The sequence below is a fragment of the Prinia subflava genome, chromosome 1, assembly GCF_021018805.1.
Source record: "Prinia subflava isolate CZ2003 ecotype Zambia chromosome 1, Cam_Psub_1.2, whole genome shotgun sequence".
In the NCBI taxonomy this organism is placed as follows: Eukaryota; Metazoa; Chordata; class Aves; order Passeriformes; family Cisticolidae; genus Prinia; species Prinia subflava.
Genome location: NC_086247.1, coordinates 47,120,473 through 47,144,469, shown reverse-complemented (window position 1 = coordinate 47,144,469; position 23,997 = coordinate 47,120,473). Strand labels below are relative to the sequence as shown.

The 23,997-nt window shown below is 39.7% G+C and overlaps 1 protein-coding gene across 1 annotated transcript in view; it reads left to right on the top strand.

Moving 5' to 3' along the window:
• Positions 1-23,997, top strand: part of LAMA3 (laminin subunit alpha 3) — a 108,653-nt gene that overhangs the window by 63,379 nt on the left and 21,277 nt on the right. The window contains exons 38-53 of the mRNA XM_063395366.1: positions 833-934; positions 1,920-2,003; positions 2,923-3,153; positions 6,843-6,956; positions 10,699-10,808; positions 12,827-12,907; positions 14,264-14,370; positions 17,040-17,090; positions 17,465-17,616; positions 18,153-18,263; positions 18,362-18,473; positions 19,058-19,225; positions 20,325-20,521; positions 21,267-21,383; positions 21,895-22,046; positions 23,361-23,502. Of these exons, the coding sequence (XP_063251436.1) occupies positions 833-934; positions 1,920-2,003; positions 2,923-3,153; positions 6,843-6,956; positions 10,699-10,808; positions 12,827-12,907; positions 14,264-14,370; positions 17,040-17,090; positions 17,465-17,616; positions 18,153-18,263; positions 18,362-18,473; positions 19,058-19,225; positions 20,325-20,521; positions 21,267-21,383; positions 21,895-22,046; positions 23,361-23,502 (2,031 nt within the window). The remainder of the gene's footprint in view (positions 1-832; positions 935-1,919; positions 2,004-2,922; positions 3,154-6,842; positions 6,957-10,698; positions 10,809-12,826; positions 12,908-14,263; positions 14,371-17,039; positions 17,091-17,464; positions 17,617-18,152; positions 18,264-18,361; positions 18,474-19,057; positions 19,226-20,324; positions 20,522-21,266; positions 21,384-21,894; positions 22,047-23,360; positions 23,503-23,997) is intronic.

Below are 23,997 nucleotides of genomic sequence, written 5' to 3'. Positions count from 1 at the left end.
GTTATTTACAGTTACAGCACTGCAAATAAAATAGTTCTAATTTGGGTCCTACTTTTTCTGTACACTGTGTATCAGTGTATATTTTAGCACAGGCAATACTGCAGTAATGTAAGTCCCACCAAAATGCTGTCTAAATGTGAGTTTACAAGTTCATTATTCATGTTATTGTGTTTTAAAAATGTCAGGGTTTGGTCTGCTTCCAGTGATAGCATCTCTTTTTGAAAATATGAACAAGATCACCTCAACTATTTTTCATTATGTTGAGGGTATAAATACCGTTTTCCATTATTTGAAACCTTTTAACTGGTTCCACTAGAACATTTATATTTAGCAGAGTGTATTTTCTTTCCTTTCTCTGTCTTCTGTTTACAAAGTTAGAAGGGAACCAAATGTAAAATGTATAGCAGTATAGAAACCAAGGGTGATTGGGAAATGCAGATTATGTTGTTCCCATTTTCTTTTATATTTTAACGCGGTGTTGAATAGACCACTCTTGACTTTAGAAAATAAATACTGTACATACAGAATACAAAGGTTAGTTTGTAATACCAACAGTGTCCTATAAAAAAACCCACTGAAAAATAAGTAATTTAACAGCCTCTCAAATGGTGCAGTTCTGAAACTTGTTAAACAGGAAATCAACTTTAATTTGAATTCTCTTATGTTTCTTTAAAAGACTGTATTTATGCAGGGTGGTTTGATTGAGCAGCATTGACAAAGAGTAAATGTATTATTTATGGTGCTGGAAGGTGAGATAAATTGAATAAAAATATAGGTTAATATCAAGCAATAGTGCAATAAAGTATCTCTGATCATGTACATTTTGTTACAGCTTTCTTCATATGGTGGCTTCCTAAGTTACCAAGTGAAATCTTTTGGCTTACCGAGCGAGGGCATGGTTCTTCTGGATAAGAAACCTGATATACGACTAACAGTAAGCTTTAAAATACTATTTATTCTTATAAGCAATACAAATACCCTGATTTTTATCGTACTTAACAACTATGGCAAATTGTGCTCTTATAGTGTACCTAACAGTACAGTGTACCTATTAAAACATTAACTTAACTATTAAAACCATTAACTATTTCTGTAAAAGTGATTTTACTGCATTTTGCTCAAAGCCATCAACACATCTGTCTCTGTTGCCAAAGTAACATATTAAGCATAACTGATTTGAGAGCAAGTAAAAAGATAAACCAGGATTTCTCTGTAGAATATGCCTGTGGAAAAAAATTAATTAATACATTGCACACTTGTCAACAAATATGGCCTCATCTCTGCAATAGATGCCCTGGATTTCATGTGTAATTAATCTCATTTTCTGTGAGATTTTTTTTTGGCATAAAATTAAGCATAATTATAAGGCTTTAAGGGACTGAAATAAAAATGCCATTTAGGTTGACAGTTTTTAAATTTAACCACTTTTAAGCCAAAATTGAAATCTTTAACTGTTTGTTGAAATTCTCAAGGGGATGTTTTGTTTCCTCACACCATCAGAAATACTAATTCAATGTTCTAGTATTCTTATTGGGAAATGTACCTTATAAACTCCTACCATAATACCCATAGTTGCTGGTGCACCAGGAGGCAAGGGAGGGTGTTTCAAAATGCAAAACCATTGTTATTCTAACGTAATAACTAGTTCCTGTGAGAGTTGATCAGCATTAATTTGATTCTCTTGGTGTTCTACTGGAAAACAAGGTTGTTAATAGGCAAAAGCAGTGAAGACCTTGCTGGCACCAGAATGCAGTGCTCACCTACACCACTTTCGTGAGAAAAAGACAGTTTTCCTAGTACTACGTGGTTTTGATTCCCCAAATTACAGGATTAATGTGCTTCACCAAATTTTGTTGCATCTGAGCACTTTCCCATAACAAATAGTGAAACAGTAATGTTATCACCTCATTCTCACACAGGGCCACCAAATGGAAGTTGTTTATATGGATCCCAACAACCCACTGCCTGATCGTCAGTATTATGGCCGAGTGCATCTGGTTGAGGTAAGAACTGAAAAAGGAATGGCCTCCTCTTTTCCTTCCAGAGTCACATAAAAATACACACATGCAGAATATGTGCACATATACCAAATACTTCATAACGTGATGAATATAAACTTAAACACTGTAGACCTTAAATATTAGGAACATTTTTTCTCTCTCATTACTGGCCATGTTGAACCCAGGTTCGGATTCATGACACCTAATTTCAGCACCTCTGGCATCTTGTCCAGAGTAGCCCTTAGCACTCCCCTCCAGGGCCAGTGGAGTAATGCTGAATCAGTCCTCTATAGAAGGTGATTCATCGCAGCCACAGACTGTACTTAGTAGGGATGGAATGAAGTGTTATCTGTTTTCCTTGGTGTCTAGGCACATAGTTTAGAGTGGGGTGTCCAACATTCATGTAGGTGAATTCAGCAGGGATTATTCCTACCTTAAACCTGTGCTCAGAAGGTCAAACTGGGTTATTTATTCATATGCAGGCAGAAAAGATGCTTCTTCAAGCCACATTCCATTTTCAACAATGCTGTGTTTATTAGCGGCAAGAAAGCCCTGAAAGATTTGGTTTCTAAGACTTCACTTAAAAATAAAACCATTTTCTTTCACATTTTTATGGTTTGGTAGGTGGTATCTCAATGAAATCTGGATGACTGAAGAGGAACCCACAAGCATCTTCACTTTTCAATGCCTCTGAGCCATTCTTATCTTGCACAGTCAAAGCTAAATCTCTTTTATGGTCAATATTCTTATTTCTACACATCCTGTGTCTACTCTCCTGGACTCTATTACCCCACACCAGCTGGCACTAGGCAAGTCTGTTCCATGGGTGTTTTCTCCCTTTTTCTGTCCTCTGGTCTTCTTTGAAGCCGCTCTTCTTAAGCAGCTGCAGCGTTGTGCTCATTTTGTACCGCTCAACGCGCAGGGCAACTTCAGGCACGCCAGCAGCGGTAAGGCGGTATCCCGGGAGGAGCTGCTGACCATGCTGTCCAGGCTGGATGGCTTGCACATCCGGGCGCTGTACTTCACGGAGACGCAGCGCCTGACGCTCGGCGAGGTCGGGCTGGAGGAAGCCACCGGCGAGGGCCGCGGCGGCGTCGCGCTCGCCGTGGAGACGTGCGCCTGCCCGCCGCAGTACACCGGTGACTCATGCCAGGTAGGAAGCGCCTGCCTCCATAGGAGCCATTGTCTTCTGCCTGTTGCCTGCAGCTATACATACTGGGTTAGGTAGAGGAGCTGGATGGTTGTTAAAGCAATTAAGTGTGCTTCCCCTAAGCCTGTGCACTTCCAATGGCTCAAGTGCTTTCACCGTCTAAAAAGCACTGTGGGGTTTTTCTACTTGTGATTGCTTTTATGGAGCTGCAAATGTAATTTTGCGTATGTGAGCCACTACAATGGAGGATTTCTTCTGTGATGCCCTCTGAGAGGCTGAATAATCTCTTACTTTAATGGAGAGAAGGTCAGAGTTGACTTAATCGAAGGCTGTGAGACCATACACAGTAAAGAGGATTCCTGGTGTTTCCTACTTTAACAGGGCCCAAGGGAAGTAGCCTGAATGCAGATAATTCAGGCTACTATTTGAGTAGAAAAACATGTGAAATCTGAAATTAACATATTTGCAAAAAATATTTGGAGATGTTTATTAAAAATAGTGTAGGCTTTGCAAAGTAATACTATTAGCTGAAGACTGGCAATACAGCTGTATATCCTGTCCCTGATGCAGTTCCTGTAGCTGTAATTCTTTTGGTTGTCACTTTGCTTCACTTAGAGTTTGGCTGTTGCCATATATAAGTACCCAATGCAGTAGAATAAAGCACCAGAGAGATAAGCAGTGTACAAAGTGCACAAAATATGAGGAATTACTCTCAGAAAACGGTTGAGCATTACCATAAAGTAGCAATTGCCATACTAACCTTGCAAAAGCTTTTTGAATTGAGAATGGATGAATAATATCTAGGCTGGAGCAGCTGCAGAGAGACTGAACAAAGCCGTGTATGGCTGGCTTACGTTTCGTGTGTGCATCCACTGCTCAGGACAGCTAATTCATCATCTGCAGAATAACCGTTTTGGAATCACTTCTTATTTTTTCACACTTCTGTGGCTCTGTGCCACACACAAACTGATGAACATTGACTGAGAATTCTGCTGCCATCCCATTGCTTTCAACATACTGCCTTGGTTAAACTAAGCTGTTGGGGTTTTTTTAATGTGACCTGGTGAAAATACAAAGCCAAAGGAAGCGATCAAGACACTCACGGGGAAGTTCGTAAGCCCTGTATGTTTATGCAGCATTACTCAGGCAGTGATTTAGTGCTGTAATCACCAAGCTCTGTCTGGCTGCCTTAGGTGGGGAGGAGGTGATGCCTGCCACACCCTGACTTAGGTATATATTGAGCTACAGGAACTGCAGAGTTACTTGTTAACCTCAGGTACTGTGTGCTGAGCGACTTGACTCACGGATAAAGTTTAAAGGTGGGGCCCATCACGGCACAGAACCTCATTAATCTGAGTCAGAAGCTGGAAAAGGGGGCGTAATAGAAGGAGCAGTGAGCACCGAAGGGAGAGCAGTGAATGTTCACAGGGGAGCCAAAGTAAAATGATGGCCCAAGCAGAGAGGCCAAGAAATGTAGGATGGCTGGTTGTCACTTTAGTGTCCCTTGGGCATTGTCTAGCACAAGATATGCAGCAGAGGCTCTCCTATCCCCACCTTCAGGAGAGGAGTCAGTGGCAACAAGTTCAAATGGATTTTAATCGGAGAGAGGTAATTTGCTCATTTTTTCTTCCTCGCTTCCTTCTTTCACTTTGTTTTTAAATGAACTAATTTGGTAACAACAACTATATTACTTAATATAGAAGTAATGAGAAGATTAATCTTTTGTCTCAAAGTACTTTACTAACAAAAAGTGTGTACAAGAGGTTTCTATTAAATTGCTGTTTACTTGAAAACAATGATCCTAAAAAGCACTTGAAAGTGCCTAGAGCTTTATCTTCATGTGGAATCAGTTTATCATTTGTGTGGAATCACAAGTGCTGCTTCAAAAACAAAGTGCCCACGTACTCCAAATGTGTAATTTTAAAGACAGCATAAATAGAAAAACAAAAGGCTGTACAGATTTTTTTCCCAAATGCAATTAGATGTATTTTTAAAATGTTTGATTTACTTTTCTCTCCAAAAAGAGACTTTTAAGTAAGTAAAATTTGTATGCATTAGAACATATATTTTACTTAGTTATGCATTTAATGTATTTCAGGCCCTGGTTTCTTCTGAAACTGTGTATATTGGCTCCCTGTTGTTCAGGGAGAATCTTCACCCTTTAAAAAATGTATCTGAAAAACTTCAACTGTCTGTTCTAAACTTAGTCCTTGCTCACACTGAAGTCAGTGTTCAAAGCTGTTGATGGTATTAGTATTCTGCATACTTTTTTTTTTTCCAATTATCCTACGTGTAGAGAAGGCAAAGGTGCCAGGAGTGATTGTTGTTTCAACAACATTAATTCAATAATCCTTTTGGGATCTGCTTTGTGAGCAATGAGTATTTTTTTCCCTGTGGTAGTTCTATCATTGAAAAATTCTCTGGTTAATCCTGCCTCTGCATATATTTATTATACCTTTAACCACTGGAATGTGATTTGTGACACAATCCCACCGACCCTTTGCTCTTCAGATTGGTTCCATCAGTTTTAGTGGTGCACTTACTATGAGAAAAGATTTATGGCTTTAGAGTTCAACTGTGGCTTGTTTTCTGCATGTTGTTGGGGCCAGCCCCTGCCCGTGAGGCAGAGGCAAGGCACAGGTACAGCTCACAAGAACATTGCTGGAGGCAGGAACCTGGGAGGTGCTGGCTTCGTGGGGAGCACGACTTTCTCCCCACTTCCAAGCCTTTGATATTCCTTGCACCACACCAGCTTAGTTCCTAGAGGAAGAGAGCTGCAGAAAGGACAGACTGATGTCCAGTCATTTTTAGTGTGGTTGGTGTACCCAGAGTATTCCAGGAGAAGAAGGGCATGAGTTTTTGATCTGTAGGCAGAAGGGCTTCCTGCCCGGGAGGAATTCCTTATGATTTTCCTGCTCATGCCAAGCCAGAACCTGGTTTTAACATATTAGTTACTACCTCCCTGCTGTAGGCAAACAAACTTGATGTCTCTTGCTCTGTTCAGAATGTCCCTCTGGTTCAGCTCCCTGTTCAAATCCAACTGTGATCTGACAGGTTGTGCTCCTGCTCCTGTGCCCTCAATAGTTGGAACATTCTTCTCATGCTTCCCCAGTCTCCAGGGCAAGCCTGTACTTAGAAATTAGACCAGTGTATGTTTTGTTACATCACCTAGCTATGTCTAGGTGTGGCTTTAGCTCTTGGTAGACTAAACTGGGGATGTCGTGATGAAAGTATGTAAAAGGTATCCAGAACTGTTTCCAAGGAATACATGTAGTGAAATTATTATCAAGATATAACCACTAATTAGTATGTGAGATTTCCAGATGTTCTTTAGATTCACACTAGTGTTCTTGTACTCAAATATTTTTCTGTGGTTTAGAAATCATATTTTACACCTTTGTACTTAGCCACAGGAAATGTGTTTTTCTCCAAGGTTAGAGTCAAAATTATTAAATCATCACTGCCAAAGTATTTAAAGCCCAGGGTTCAGATGAAACTTCTTCTTCTCCATTAATTGCTATTTACTGCATTAAAAAATTTAAACAACATTATGATCTTAAGAGAGATTGAAAGGAATTTCACGCCTTCACTACTCCTTGGAAATGGCAAACATTTTCAAAATACACTTCCTGTAACATGTAAAAATTTCTACCAATGCTCAAGATTTTTTTTTATTTCTTCTTGCTGTCCAGGAGTGCAGCACTGGATTTTATCGTGAGAATAAAGGATTATTTGCTGGACGCTGTGTGCCCTGCAACTGCAATGGAAATTCAAATAGATGTCAAGATGGTACTGGAAAATGTATTGTAAGTAATTAGTAACATTCAGTAAATTAATGGGAAGAAAAGGAGAAAAGAACATCTATCTTAGTGCAGTATGGACCATACAGAATTGTTAAATTCCAAGCAACTAAGAATAATCCTTGTATGTCTCATTCTCTGAATTTTATATGGGTAATGAACATAAGATGTGTGCACTTAAATGTACATTTAATGTAACTGTGGTTGATTGGAATAATTTGTGCTCTGTCTTCATTTTTTTCTTTCCCGTGTAATTTTTGTTAGCTCCTGGTTACAACAAGCCACCAGACTTGTACATAAGGAAAGGTTTGTAGTTATTTATAATAAACATGAGTCTTATCCTGGCATATGCAGTCCTTAGCTTTATACAAATGTACTAGGATATGTTAGTATAATGATCACAAACAGCACATTCATGCATAGCATAGGCTTTGCAGAATCTTGTTTAATCAGCTTCAGTGCATCTCCACTAATCATAGTCTACAGCTGGATGGATTAAAAAATACTGAATTAAATAAGATGAAATACAAGTAATAGAAGTTAGATTAATTAGAAGATTTCAGCTGTTACAGAAGACGTGGTGGGATAAATTTTGCTCGCTGGCACACTGTATTAAACCCAAAGCAGCCCTATGGGAATGGATCAGCCCTCAGGAATCGAAGTGTGACACTTGGCTGACTGTGCTTCTCCAGCTTATATCCATGATGCTTCTTTGAATAGTTTGTCTTGAAAAATTCCCCCTTAAAACGTTTTCTCTAATTTCTCATTTACTGTGTAAACAAGAATCTTGCCAACATCTTTCATGGTCTGTCCTTTCTGTTGCTTTCTCCTTGTTCACAGTGCATCCATTCTGCCTGCGGTGCATTCCTGCACATTATGTCATTCTCCCCGACTTTGTTTCAACCAACCATGTTGCTTTAATGGAAACTATAAACCAATTCAGCACATTCTGGTAGATGACTTACAGGCTGCTGCTTTGGAGGAGCAGGGCAGGCCGTGACAGGAAAGTGCTGCAGCACAGCAAGAAAGATCAGGAAGCTTCACTTCAGATTAGAATTATGAAGGCAAATTTTACTTTCACCTCATGAAGTATGTGATCTAGGCTTTTCTTTATTCTGTCCTTCTCATAGCTCGATGAACTTTAGATAGGTAGGGCTAAATCAGCCCGTGGTCCTGGGCAAGCAAAGTCATCCAGAATAATGTGGTGAAAAATGAAAGCCCTGAGGGCCTTTATTTCCATCATGAACTTCCACCTAACCAAAAGCAAGTATGTCTCTCTGTAGAGGAGCCATGGGACAAAAACCTGACATGGTGCAGGGAAGACAAGGAGGCTTCCCACTGTGGAGCTGTCAAGTTCCACATCCAGAGTGCAAAGCTTGTTCACTTGGCTTCCTGCTCCTCACCTGGAGCCCAGATCCGGATCCTACATTTGTCAGTGTCTCTCCAGTGACAGTGACAGAGGTGGCTTTGTGAGGGAGGCTAAGCCCAGGCTGGCTCCTTCCCCTGTGCAGCAGCACAGCCCTCCCTGGCTCAGGCAGTTGCTCTCCCGCTGCTGCAGGCTGGTGGGAGGAGAGGAGTGCACTGCTGTGCTGCTGGAAGCAGGGAACAATGGAGGGCAGGAGGAGGTGGAGAAGACTGAAGACCTCGGTTCTCAAGCGAAGGGGAAGAGCATTTCTCTGCCATTAATCAGGCTTTGTGTCCTCATGGTCCCTGCCCTTCCTCCTGGAAGGCACATTCCCTCAGCAGCAGCATGGTGCCGAGACTTGCCTGTCCCATGGCGTGTTGCTTCATGTCAGGGAGCCCCACGTGTATGACGTAACCTCGGTGGTTCTGCTGTGGCCCTGACACACTCTCACGGCCTTGTACCATATGGGCGCACATGGAGTCAGCTGGAAATTTTCCTTCACGGTTTGCAGTACTTGATGGTTGGGAGATGCTGTGACTCCAGGGGTATCTCTGACCCTATAAAACTTGAAGGAAGATCCATGAGGGAGTTGCTGCTCTGGCTTCATTGCACTGGGCCTAGGGAGCTCCAGCCCTTATATGCCATGTAGCTAGAGGAGCAGCATGGCACATTTAGGGTGGCTTATGTGTGAAATAGCTGAGATTTTCTTTCCATTTACAGAATTACTTGAGTTTCTATAGACAGAGTGAGCAAAACAAAAAGCCAGGAAATAAATTTGTGGGGGTGGGAGGAAGTTGCTATAAGATGAAACCAGCACATACATTTTAAATACGTCTCTTTTACTCTTTCTGCAGTTGAATTTAATATTAAGGATTATAAAAATTGACAGTAATTTTTCAGAAACAGTCTGAATTTTCCATTAGGTTTTTGCAGGGACATATGCACCAGCTTTTATAGAGGCTGCATTTTAAAAGGGTTTCTTTTGCAAACATAGTGCCTTTGTGATACTTGGTGTTTAACTTCATGTGAAATGGCTCATAGGGGAACTGGAGCTTCTCTTGTCTTTCCCAGAACCTTTTATCAATGAACCACAGATTTAGTTCTTTAACCAAACTGAAAACAAATTAGGGGTTACCACCTGAGGGAAGAGCTTGTGTTTGAGGGAATCTGGTGTGAAGAAACGTGAAGGAGAATGGTGTTGTAGAGGAGATGGGAGAGACAGAACTATTTCTCATTTGCAGGGAAAAATGCCCCTCTTCTGCCAGTCATGGTAGTAGGGTCCTCAAACATAGCCCTGAGCCATCAAGGTTCCTGAAATGGAAGCAGAGTTTGCTGAGTGACTGCTTCCAGCTGATTTCCTGCTTTCTTTTTTCCATCTTTTGCTCTGTTAGTAAGCCTTCAGCTCTGTGGGACATTTCATCAGTCTGTTGCCCAGAAGACAAACAGTTGTAGAACTTGGGAGTGTGAATGCCTCTTGACTGTTAGTTGTTTGAAATTCTCCTTATGGTTGCTTATGTATTTTTTTGCTGTTTATGTATTTGAACAACTTCTATTTTAAATTAGCAACACTTCAGGTAATGCAAAGGCAATCTCCTCATTCTGTACCCATAAAATATAAATGTATGACAATTAGACAGCACTAGAATTAAGAATGTTTCTCAACCAAGATACAATTCCCAACAATTTTATCATGGAAAAAGGGGCTCAGCTGTATCAGTTTCAATTGTATTCTTAGCTTTTGCTTTCTATTATTTATTCCAGTTACTACAGAAAAATACAAGTAACACATCAGTGGAGAAATTACATTAAACTCAATTCTGGTCTGAACCTACTAAGAGAAACAAATTTTGTATTTATTTAATGAGATTTTTAAACCAATGTACTTGGGCTCAATTCCATGCTTTTAGATTGTATCTGCCTTCTAAGTAGTGTTAAGATGCAAAATCTAAAGTTTTGTATAAACGTAGTGATTTCTAATTGTTATATGAGGATAGAGACAATTAATGGAATGCTCCTTTGCAAACTATGCATCTGGTTGAGTCTCTTTAAAAATATGTTGAATTCATATTTATGAATTGTTTTATTATTGTTTCTATTTATAATTGTTTATTATTTATCTATTGTTTTGCCACAAGAGGGAGGAAACTGTGCTTTGTACAGTTAGAAAATTGGCTGAAACTGTTCTATCTTGGTTGTGAAGGCAGTTTTGGCAATAAATGCTTAATTATGTGGAAGAAAAATAACATATTCTCTGAGTAAATAGGCTGTATTTTTTTTAAATAATAGTAAAGCCATATTGAGTGATAAAGCACTGCTAAATGTGTTGCTGGTTTCCTTTCCAAGGACTGTCAGTATAATACTGCTGGGGAGAAATGTGAACACTGTAAAGACGGTTATTTTGGAGATGCCACTCAGGGTTCCTGCCGAGAATGCCCTTGCCCATATACAAACAGGTACAGTAAAAGCTTGTAAGAAGAGTCAAGTAGGGGAGGGAAGAAGAAAAAGGGGGAAAAAACCCCCAAAACAAAACAAACCAACCAACCAACCAAACAAAAAACCCCAACAACAACAACAACAAAAAAACACACACAAAAAAAAACCAACAAAAAACCCACAAAACAAACAAACAAACAAAAACAAAAAAACAAAACAAAACAAAACCAAAACAAAACAAAACAAAACAAAAAAAAAAACCAAAAAAACCAAAACAAAACAAAAAAAAAACAAAACACAAAAACAAACAAAAAAAAAGTGGGGGAGAGAGAGAGAGAAAAAAAAATTCCAAACTCTGCTACCATAGGAATATATGATCTTCTCTGTTCTCGTATTGAGAGCTTGGTGGTCTGTCTCACAGCATGGCCTTTTTTAATAACCTGAGTATTCTAATTCTCATTCAGATCCTAAACTTCAGAGGCACACTGCTCATAGTCTTGGGGAGCCCCAGACAGTAGAAGTGAGCTTCTTTTCAAGACCACCAGTACTTCCGTTATAGTGAGAAATATACGATTGAGGTCTTTTCCCTTACTGAGCATATCCAGAATCTTTCTCTTTTACTGGAATGCAAGATGTTTAACACCATTCCTCTGGCTAGGAGATAAGAGAAAACAGTGAAACAAGTCTTTTATAGGAATTCAAAAGAATTATTAAGATGCAAAAATAATATAAAAACATATAAGGTCTTAAGCACAAAACTAGAACTTTAAAAGAGTATGGTTGCTTTTCCTGTGAAAGTTCTGTTTGAAGTGCAAACATACTGAGATGAAAAGTGAAAAATTGGAATTTCCTTGGATCTAATAAAGTTGCCAGGCTTTTAAAATTGGGCAGTTGATCACATTTTAAATGCACGGTATGTTTAGCCGTGTTATCATTATTGGTCAGTTCTGAAACATGGTAAATAAAATCAAAATAAAAAAAACCAAACAAACCCTAAGCTATACATTGCTAAAGGCACCGCATTGTATTTGCCAGGTGCATTAGCACACACCACTTAACCTTAAGTAAGAGATTTACACCATCAGACAATAGACAGGTTTATCATTTATCAGAGAACTCTCTGATAGATCTGGTTTTGACAGCCTCTTCTTCAGGTGCTTGCCTGAGGCTGACTGAACATGTTTTTAGTCATCGTTTGCTTTCAAAGTTCTGAAATATCTAGGGAGACTATAAACCTGTGCAGTTTCACAACTGCAGATTAGGGTGGTGAATATCATTCCTGACATGGGAAATGCACCCCACCTGGCATTCCTGGAGTTGACAATTTTCCATCTACTCAAATTCCAGTAATTCTTAGTGCAGACCTCTGCCTTTGATACACAGACTTGCTTTATCCAACTGTTCATAGATTAAAAAATGAAAATAGCAATCGTGGCCCTGCTTCACAAACATTGAATTTTGAATCTAGACAAATCTGCATGAAGAAAGTTCATTGTGTTAATCAGATCCTTGAGATCCCCAAAATTGCACACAACTCTACTTTGTCGTGGATAAAAAACCCCTAAATAACATTAGCTACATAAAAATATCCTTTAATGTTTTTACTATTAAAAAGAAAAGAAAAAAGCAAAGCAAAGATGTACGAACATAAGGAAATGTTGTCTAGCACAGGCTATTGATAAATAAAAGATAGATAGATTGATAAGTCTTGCCTACTAAGATAAAATAGCCATCCAGACTTGTTTTATGACATCACTATTAAGGTTTATTTTAGGTATTCCTTTGGGTAGTGAACTATTATACACAGTCCACAGGGCCAAGAAATTATAATTTTTTGAGTCCAGGAAAGTGATCTGCACAAAAAACATGAAACTTCAAAGGATTAGTCACAGTAAATTATCTAGAGGCAATTATATTAGCTGAGAAGTAATTTGATGTTGTAAAAACTTTTTAATCTGAAAGTCATTAAGCTGAACCTCCAGAGTGTAAAACCTATTTGATCATGTGCTCACAATAATATTTTTGCCTCTTCTCAAAGATTTGCAACTGGCTGTGTGGCAAATGGTGAAGAAATCCAGTGTCTCTGCAAAGAAGGCTACACTGGAGCTCGTTGTGAACGGTGAGTAACCTGTTTCTCAAAACCAAGAGTTTTGAGAGACATGATAAAAGGAGGGATATCTGTATTGGGACAGACACATGTGGACATATGGACATGCACCTATGCACAGTATCCATGTACATAAGGAGTAGCTATTTACACAAGCAGCTGCTAAAGAATGGTGCTGTGGTGTGATTGCAGTCACAAACCCAATGCTCCCTGGGGAAATGTAAGCGATTCTCCACAAACTACTGACTGCACCATTTTTATGAAAAGAGGTATCTGCCTCTTTGCCTAAGTACCCTATGCCTTGCCTCATCCTGCACTCTGGTAATAATGACTCCCACTTATTTCACCCCTTTTCAAGTTAAAAACATTTTCCCATTTCCTCCAGTGTACACAGTGGTGCCTCAATGATCTTATCTGACAGCAATCACGAAACATTTAGCACAATACCCTTCATCCCAAATCATTCTAGTGCTCCACAGTTGGAACTTACACAGACCAGGCTGAAGCCATCTCTTTTGCTGGAACATTGCAGCAGCTTAGCAAAGCAAGAGAGGAACAGCATTCAGGCAGACAGAGGAACCAATTTCACTGAGTTTCAAATCCAGAGAAAACAGAAGTGTAATGGAGTGGTGTTGTCAGGTTTGGAAATATGAAGCTAGTGAGTCATGATGTCATATCTGAAGACAGGACCTGGTCAGTAGGACATGGTCTTGTCCTTCTAGACTGGTGCCTGTCTAATCTGAGGGTTATAGGTGTTTTCTCTTCCAGGTATAGCTGTACCTCAGCTGCTCATCTTGGCCCTTTGATCCTGCATTATCGCCCTTATAGGTCTTACCACAGAGTGACTTCTAGGAATGTTAGCTGTCCAGTCTGAACAATATATTTTACCTTCAAAACATTTAGAGATCAGTCACACAGACTGCTTTGCTGGCAGGAGGCAAGAGGGGGTGTCATGCAGCAGAAGGGTGATGATGTCATTCAGCGCTGTTGCTGTTTGAAATCTCAGCTGTGCATGCAGTGTGATCCCCCTTAGTACGTGTTTTCTGGTGCGATCACAGGGCAGAATGGTATGGTTTGCTTGGTTAAGCCATGTTTTTTCAGATTAAATGAATTATTCCTGCAAGAGCACTGTGGGAGTTCTTCTATTTTTAGAAAAAGATTCTGCAGTGCTCACAAAGATATTTTTAGCACAGTGCAGAGGATACTGTAAACCAGAAATACATTATTTCTGTCTAAGTCAAGACATGAAATCAAAAGTTCTTGAAAGTTTCTTCAGGAGAATAACTGGGTTTTTATCTCAAAGGAAAGTATATTTCACAAAATTAGCTTCAACTATTTAATAAAAATTGCTTGTATCTCTTTATCTAGCTGTGCTACTGGATATTTTGGAAATCCACAAAAATATGGAGGCTTCTGTCAGAAATGTAACTGTAATAATAATGGACAGCTGGCTAGCTGTGACCACCTGACTGGAGGTACGTGAGGACCTGTGGATGGAGCATTGTCCTGAATGGAAGGAAGCATTATTTTATCTTTGGGAAGCAAAGAGGGAAGGTACTTGGATAAGCTGAACTGAAGGAAAGATCCAGACTTAAAAGAAATGTAGATAAAAAATGTAAGATTTCCTAAAACACAACATCATGGTAATAGAAGGGCTGCCCTGAGTCATCATGTTCACCCTTCTAAATGGTTTTGTCCTGTATTTCCCTTCATAAATACTGCTGACTTTATTTTGGTTTTGTTCCGTGGCAGTGTTTTTTAAATATATCATGGTTCCTTTGCTGACAGGGTTAAATCATTTCCTGCCAGTCTGTGTTATGGATTTAGGAAACTGAGCATCCTCAATATGCCTATTTAAAATGTATTTGGCACAGTTTAGTGAAATCTTCAGTCTGCATCAGGCACTGCCGTCTTAGGTATCCAAGCTGTCTGCATTTGCAGTGGAAGTTAGAACCTGCCACAGGAGGCTCTTTTATAAATTCTGCTGCGCTGCTTTTCTAGCTAAATATCCATGATTTCCTAGAATCAGTCACACATGTACTTTACTACTAGTAAGCTCTTACATAATGCCAAGGTCCTATGTTTGTTTTGTCTATTAGAATTCTGAAGTAAAGGGCCTGATCTTACATTCCTTGGAGTGTCTTTACCTTGATTCACCTCAGTCTCTTGGGATACTCCTTTATACTCAGAAACAGAGAAGCCACTGCTTCTGAAATGTCCTTGATTCTCCCATATTTTCATTCACCAATAAAATTTCACTTTTCCTTCCCTGTAAACAGATTTTCTTCCTCATATGTTAGTGAAATTTCCAACTAATAACTCCAAATATTTCTATACTCTTCATTTCTCTGCACTGCTGTTCATCCTGCAGTCCAGTAACTCCAAGGAACCCATTGTCTTTCCTTGGCTACAGAAATTAGAAAAACAACAAGTGATGTGAAGTGCTGTTGGCAGCTGGTGCAACTTTTCAATAGCTTGTTCTCATTTCATATTTCATCATTGAAATAATACATCTCTGTTATACCTTGTATGGAACAGATCCAAGCAGTGTTTGATGTTTTATCATTCCTTTCTTTTTTGAAGCAAGAGTTTGCTAGGACAAACTAATCCATAGGGCAATATTCAACAAGCCAGTTTTCTTTCCTCCAATACACATCCTGATCAGACATCTCTTTCTCTGCATTAGGAATAAACCCCTCTGTGGCACAACATGTTCTCACAGGTTACTTTTGCATCATGTTTGGTGCTTGGCCAGCACTTCACCATTTCTTGGCTGATGTTTTTGGTGCACAAGCTGTAATAACAGTTTTATTTAATTGGTACTTCACAGTGACAGCTGAAATGTGCCTGCTATTAGTTGAACTACACAACAGTAGAACTGCATGGATGTTTGAATTTCGAAAGAATTTCCTTCGTTCTGTTAAAAACATATTCTTTATGATTTGTCTCCTTTTGGCAGCAGCAATCACTACCAATCCTGTTTAACTTCCTGATGACTTAATGTGCAAGTGCCAAAGGAAATGGCACAGCTAGGCAGTTTGTTCCAGGCTGTTTAATGTTGCTGGTAAAGTTCAGGTCCAATTTTATCACTGTATCCTCTCACAAGTTGCAAGCTGTTGTTGACTCTTGACAGCGGCAGTCTATACTGAGTGCATCGTTTTCCTTTAGAGTAAAAGACATAGAATCATTAAGGCTGGAAAAGACTTCCAAGATCATCAGGTTCAATCTCTGACCAAGATGCATGGCTTTTTTTTTTCAAGAGGAGATGAGAGCTTGGCAGTGGGACCAGGCCTGTAAAAGGAACTTGGGCATCAGGATGGGGAGAGTCCTGTCCTATATCGTGGCATTTTAGGAGCCAGTTTCTCTCCTGCATCCTAGAAGTTAGGATCCTAGGATGTTACTCCACATGGACCTGGAGGCTTTTAAGCTTCTTTCAACAGGGCTTGTAAAAAGCAAACAAAAGAGTGCATTGGACAGGAAGTCACCTGTGCTGGCTTGTTGGAAAGTCTGAGGGCAGTGTTTGTTATATACAACCTGCATCTGTGGTCCAAGCCTCATGCCTTGTCTTACGTACAGTGCCTCCTTCCATGCACACACTGTAGATTTCTCTCAAGCTTGATTAATACCTTAATCTTGCAAGCTGTGACAGGCATGAAGGAAGGCCATAAATATTTCTCAGTTCCTTGTGAGTAAGACATTCTTTGGGGAATCAGAACCTGTGGTTTGAACCGGGATATTAAGTTGAAAAAGGGGTTTGAACCTATGTCCTGAGTAAAGTGCTTTAACAGTATAATCTTCTCTCCAATCCTGGTGGTGTTATTCTAGACAAATTCTAGCAATACATTTGGCACACTTGGTGTGAGAGGGTCTCCTGCTTCTATCCAACTAACATGGATTGTGGGATTACAGTAGGTTTCCTTTGAAGGGTGGAAAAGATGTTGCTTTCAGCAAAGCATTAGTGGGAGTTGAATGTTCTGGCATGCTCAAGCCTTCTGAGCATTTCGGCTCATTCACAGTGGGTATGGATTTATGAAAGGGCAGCATCATGTTTTAATGGCTGCCAAGCATGAAAAGTGAGGGAAAAAATGAAGTAGTATTTTCCATAAGAAGACTTTGGTTACTAATGACAATCTTGTGATTTCAGAATGTTTCAATAATGAACCAAAAGATGTGGATCCCAATGAAGATTGTGACTGTAAGTGATAAAATAGAACTGCACTTTGGTTTACTTTCAGCTGGCTCTGAATACCTACTGCTGACTCTTCTAAGGGTGACATAGTTTAAAAAGGACTGAGATATCCTGTAATAAATGTTTTAAAAACAAACATTCAACCAAATACTTGCAAAATTATTAAAGAGGTGCTTGTCTAGTCAGGTGTAAGTAGAACCTCCTCCTTATTTCTGTCTTAAGTCACTTTCCTTAGTGCTGCACGCGTCGTTGTTGCCTTTGTTCTTCAGGCTGTACCAGGTGACAAGCTTCAAAGCTTTTCCACCATTACTGATGTGTTCATCAAATGTCCTCTGTGTTAAATATCGATGATATGGATTGATTTCCACTGTTCTCTCCAGCCTGTGATAGCTGTGTGATTACACTGCTGAATGATTTGAGCACAACGGCTGATGAGCTTCAGCTCATCAAGTCTCAGCTGCAGAACGTCCATGCAAGTACCCACAGTCTGGAGCAGATGAGAGACCTGGAAACACGCATCAAGGACTTAAAGGTAGGCACACAGAAACAGAAAAGTGGATTTCAGATTAAGTGGATAGGCAATGAACCCAGGAACCTTTGCCATAGTTTTGTCAGTTGCAAGAAGACATGCATCAACCCTGGATTCCAAATACCAGGTGCTGGCAACACTGGGCTTCACCTGTTAGAAGGTAGCTGTGGTTGCCATGTCATGCTCTGAAAGAAAATGAGTATCTCTGCTTTTTCTGAGGCCTGCTCACCTTGGAAGTTACACCTCTGAGGTGTCCCTCTAGCTATGTCTTTTTCAAGCACTTTATGTCTCTGCATGACTGAAAACCCCCAGTGTTCCACTTGCCATTACCAAAATTCCTTCTAAAAAGAAGTTCTGTGGTTGGAATAGCAGGTGCCCACAGGTAAAACCCCCATGTTTTGGGAAGGAATTGTTCAGTTTTCGTGTCAGTAATTCTGCTTTTATTTATCTTGGGTAAAGATTTAATACAGTGAATTTTCTGCTTTTTGTCTGCTGTGCAGTGGGTGATTTATTGGATTATTTTTTTCCTTTCTTTTCAGGTCTTACTGAACAACTACCGTTCTGCTGTTCATAGTCAAGGTTCAAAGGTAGATGAGTTGGAGACAGACTTCGTTAAACTAGATCGTGATGTAAATGCTCTCCAGGAAAAGGTGACTTACCAAATCAATTTAAGAGTACACATCTCCTGACTACGTATTAGCATGCTGTATCCAGATACTTTTAATTTAACAGTTTTTTTTCTTGCTAGGCTGAAATGAACTACAAAGAAGCAGAGAGATTATTTAACAATTTTGGCCAAACTCATCAGAAGGGAAAGGATTTGGTTTCACAAATACAAGTAGTGGTCAAAAATATACAAGGTAAAAAATAATTTCTAACTCATGTTTTGTTTTATAGCATCTTTTTAGCTTATTTACAATATTCTTAATTATGCATAGGAGGTTTTCTCACAAAACAACTTCATAAATCAGAATTTGGTCACTGCTGTAGAATTCACTCTTCCTATTAGAAATCTAATATATAACGTTAGTTTAGGACCCTCCTTTGCCTAAGAAGTGAAAAGAGACAGAGAAGCTCCACTACAGAGACATTTCGAGCAACAAATTTGACCATCCTGACTCAAGTCTAACTTTGTGCTGGGTTGTTGTCATGGGCTCTTTAAAGTTAGAAGCTTAAAATTACTGCTGAGAACTTGGTAATTTGGGACAGATTTCAAGGCCAATGCCATCTTACTCTCTCTGGTTGTATGTCATGGGATGCTTTTTATCTTAATAGAGTGAATGCAAAATGGATGTGCTTCATTAAGGAAAAAAATAAGACGTGCCTATTCCTGAATTAATTCATGAAGCAGATCCATCTCAGAAAAGGCGCTGGCCCGTCATCTGAGCATTTAGAATAGGCTTAAGCACATCCCGTTTTTAACTTTGGCAGTGCCTTTTTTCAGCGCTCTTGGAACAGGTAGCTGGTACAAACGCGGAAGGTAACAGCCTGCCCCTGGGAGATGCCTCTGAGGAGCTGGCTGAAGCTCAGCGCATGATGGCCGAGATGCGGAGCCGCAGCTTTGGCCAGCTTCAGGCTGAGGCAGAGAAGGAGCGAGCGGAAGCTCAGCGGTGTAAGTGCTTGTTCTCTCAGCTTCTGACTTCCTAGAAAGATCAGTCCTGAATCTGAAGAATTATTGATTGGGTTGGAGTAGACGGAGCAGCCTTTTGTAGTGTATCCCTGGGATTTGTAGCTGTTGTTGGTCAACAGGAAAGTGGTCATCCTGGATTTAAAGGCATTTTAGTGTGTTATGGAAGAAAATGAGTTGAGCTGGGGAAGAAACCCGGTAGATCCTTCTTTTGTAACTAGATCAATCTCAGTAAAATAAAGACATAGCAAATCCTAACATAGCCTATGCAATGCTTCTGTGTATTGTAAGAGATAGGTAGTGGTATATAGAATTATTTTAGAGGAATTGCATGTTTAATTTAATGACAGATTTTCAGAAGCTGCTAGAGTAGTCCAAGGGCCAGGTCATAAAAGGACAAGGAAGTTCAGGAGTTCTAGCTGTACTAATTGCACTCCCTGTCATGTTTTCTGCAAGTGTTTGGCTGGGACATTAGAAACTTGATTCTAGACAGTGGAGACATCATGAAAAGTTGCAGGCTTATCTCCTAACCAGGGCTATAGTGGAGGAATGTGAAAGCCCATATGAGAGACAGTTAATTTCCATCAACCTTGAACATTGATGCCTACCTCTGAATGATTCTTCTGTATCCTATTTTGTCAGCAGTGAAATGGGCATGCTTAAGAGTGTGGTTTTGTGTTCCTATATTCTTTGAAATTAAATGTGCCTATATCTCTCCATTGATTACAGAGGGGGCTTTGATGTCTAGCATGGTTGTAGATGAAATTTTTGATGATATTATGTTATTTCCATATAAAAAAGAAATTTAGTGTTTTCAGATCAGCCTCATCCTTACTTAATTAAGAGAACACTTACCTGTGCACTGTGTCTGCAGCAGCAAAATAGTGAGCAGATTTGTTCCAGCAAGGTGCTGAATAATATCTTTGCTATATTAGCATTGAACTAGGCATTGCAGAATGCAGAAGATGCTCAGTTCACACAAGAACAGCTTTATAATCCTAAGTGTCAAGCCCTTTTTAGTGAAGTTTGTTTCAGTTCCCTTCTTCTCTGAACAAAACTTTTCTTTCTGGTCCTGATACTGCAGTACTGGCACGTGTTAAGAATGAACTACAAAGGCATCACCAAGAAAATCGTGGGCTGATTAAAGTTGTGAGGGATGCACTGAATGAATATGAATCCAAAATCACTGACCTTCGTGAAGCTCTGAATGATGCGATGGGACAAATCAAACAGGCTGAAGGCTTAAACAGAGACAACACAGTTCTGTTAGAAGACATCAAGGTAATGTTGGGGTTCAGGAGAAAAAAATTAAACCTCAGAAGATAAGAAGTGGTTTTGGTTGCTGCTTTTGATCTCACAAAGCCAAGCAGCACTAATTCTTTAGACTTCATTCAGGGTCTCTTTCCATCCTCTGATGTGTGTGTGGACAGGTATAAATGTAGTGCTCTGCTGCCTATGGCCTCTTGGTGTGACCAGAGCAGCGTGACCAAGACATAGCTCTGATGAGAGCAGGGAAGGAGTCTCTTCCCAGCACTTCTTTCCAACTGCCACTAGTGTTTTTATTTCCTTTTCTAGACCAAATTCCTGATGCTGATGTACTTTTCATAGTAAGTTCTTTAAAGTATTTAGCTTTAACAGCCGTGAAAGATGGGAGCAAAGATGTGTGCAATACTGTTAAATTATTTGGGATTAGTGTTCTACAGAACAGCTTCTGAGGTCTCATCAGGACAAGGAACAGCTGTTATTACTAAGCATTGTTTTAATTTTAGCGCTGGTAAAATAGTACAAGGAATAAATGCTGCAGGACACATTCTCTTAATTGTGGTCTTGCTGAAATGTATCACTGGTTTAGCACACTCATGTCCATATGTAAGAAAAAAAATGTGACTCTACCCTTGGTAAATCCTACTGCCACCTAGATTAGGTTTGGGGTTGTTGTTTTGTTTTAATTTTGGTTTTAAGATATGGCTTTTCCTGCCCCTTTTTTCCAAGCAATCATGTTGTTCAACTTCTCATTTTTCCTCAGAAACGGATTGAAAAGACAAATGTGCAACAGAATGGTGTCTTGAATATTCTGAACTCGGCCCGATCTTCCCTGACACAAGCTAAGAGTGTACTTGGATTACTGCAAGAGAGCAAAGAGGTAAAGTTTACCACCTTAAGAAAGGGTTAAAAATCCCAGTATCTTGTTGGAGATGAAGCTTATCTGAGCCAGTCAACAAAGAGAGGATCTCACAGCCCATCCTGGATGCAAAAGGAGCCTGCCTGCCTGCACAGGTTTCTGTGAGAAAAGCTTGTTGAGGGTTGTGATGTGTCTGAGGAAGACACTGAGCTGCAGATATCAGAATTGGGGAGAACAACTGTGAGAAGTACCATAAGCAATTGTGCTGTTCTTCTATTTCTTTCTGGTTAATTGCTGATAGCCACTTTAGGGAGGCAAGATAGACTAGAAGGGTCTATGCTCTGACTCAGCTTTTATGTAGTGGGTCTGGAAGTGTAATGTAGTGACTGTCATTAGTTTCCAGTAACCTGCAGAGCAAATTGGAAGGGAATGTTTTTCCCTTTGATCTCCTCAGGTGCAAGGTATGAAGCAGACATGGACAAAATGAAACATGTACAAATACAAATAAAATTATATATTTTTAAAACCATAGGAATATGAAATGCTGGCTGCTCAGCTGGATGGAGCAAGGAAGGATATGAATGAAAAAGTGGCAAATCTCTCATCAGCAAGCAAAGAACCACTGGTGGTGAGGGCCGAGGAACATGCCAAATCTTTGCAAGATTTGGCAAAACAACTGGAAGAGTATGTTGCCATTCCTGTAAATGAGTAATTTTTGTACAGAACATCTATGGTTGTAATGGTCTGTAATTTCACTTGCTTTAATAACCATTTGCAAAGCTAGAGAGAAATTAAGTTGATCTCTTTCTGCTTCTTCATAATGTACAGAAGTTTTCTTTTTTTCCAAAAAACAGATCTTCCTGTATTTTTCCTGATTTTTTCCCCCCAGAAGTGTGAACTCACATAATACTGTTTTATACTACTGTACTAACGCTTCATTAACATCTTAGTAGCAAGAGAAAATCCTCATGTACAGAGTGGGAAGCTGTTTAGCGTATTTTTTTGTAGAGTTATTTCAGGTACTCGTACTCAAGGGTGCTTTTATGGTATCAAAGAATTGAGGCAAATAATTGGAATAAGTGCTGTCTTGGCAGTCTTCAGACATGCCTGCTCAGCACTGTGGAGGAAAAGACCTCCTCTAGTTTTCTTATCCTTCAAGGAATCTTCTAGAAAGGCAAAAATATGATAAACTTGAAAAGAATCAAGTGTTTCTCTCTCCATTATTTGTACTTTGCATTGGAATTATGAGACGGGTTTTGCAGGCCTTCTGTGATATGTCAGAACAAAATGAAAAAAAAAGAAAAGTGAAATCCTTATTCATTTTCCCTTAGCCTAGCAAACTGTTCACATTTTGTCATTGCACCAAATAGAAAGCCTCAGGAAGTTAAATTCCAAAATACGTAATGTGGCTGCAAAATTCTTTGCTAAAAAACCACATTTTCATTACGTTTTTTGTTAGTTTTCAGTGTGATTTTTTGCAGTTAAGAAGGCACTGTTCTCACAAATACAAGGCAGCTAATACTAGACAGTTGTGGAGTTCACAGGGAAGCGGGTAGAAGAGATTTTGTCTGTTGTTCTGATTCCAAAGCTGCTGTGCTGGTTCTTGGGGAAAACACAAAAGGTCTTGTAGTTGCTCCATGATCTGACATCTACAGTTTTCTGAATTCCTCTTAACTGAATTGTATGTGGAGGGCTGTGATTGAGGTGCCTTATTATTGACCATATGCTTTGGTGAATTCTCTCCATCTTAATCATTTGAAGGCTGCTTTGGAGTCTCACAGCTGTACTTTTCCACACGCCTGAACTTATCTGTCTTCTGAAGAGCCTTTCCACGTTGCTCTAGCTCCAAATTTGATATTTTTGTAGAATGAAGTTGCAGCTCTAAAGGAAAAACATTTTCTGTATTGGGGTTAGTTAGAAAATAGTGAGTTCAGATCTGTTCGGAATCCATCTCACAGCCTGGGCAGAAGGCTGCATTTTTCTCCCTGTTTCCCACAGAATAAAGAACAGTGCCAGGAAGGGCGAGTTGGTAGAGTGTGCTGTGGAAGCTTCTACTGCCTATGACAATATTATTGGTGCCATCAAGGCAGCAGAGGAGGCCGCCAACCAAGCTGGGAAAGCAGCTGACTCAGCTTTATCGGTGAGTATCAGCAAGAGGCTGAGTGATGGTAAACTTGTTACAAACTAGAGTTTTGTTTTAACTGTGGCAGTGGCCCCAAAATCAAACAACTGTGTATCTTGGCATGCTTTATTTTTCTGTGACCTTTTATATGAGTTGCTGTTCTGCATGTTGATTAATTCGTCTTGGCTCAGCACTAACCCGGCCAATTACTGCCTTTCTGATGGGACTGCCCATATGAATACTGACTGTTGCTTTCAGTGCAAAATAAAGAGATCTTACCAAGGCAAGCTTGGTAATCACTGCGGGTGATTTCAGGTACTCTCTTTTACTCTGCACTACTAACACCCACAAGCAGAGACATAACATCCAACTATGTTTACTAGTGCATCCAACTGTGTATGCCAGTAATTTCCTCCTAGTGCCCTAAAATCCATCTGAAGTGTGCTGAAAACCAAGCTTGTAGTATGCTTAAATTAACCTTGTTAGTTGTTGCTAAAGGTGATGTTCATTATA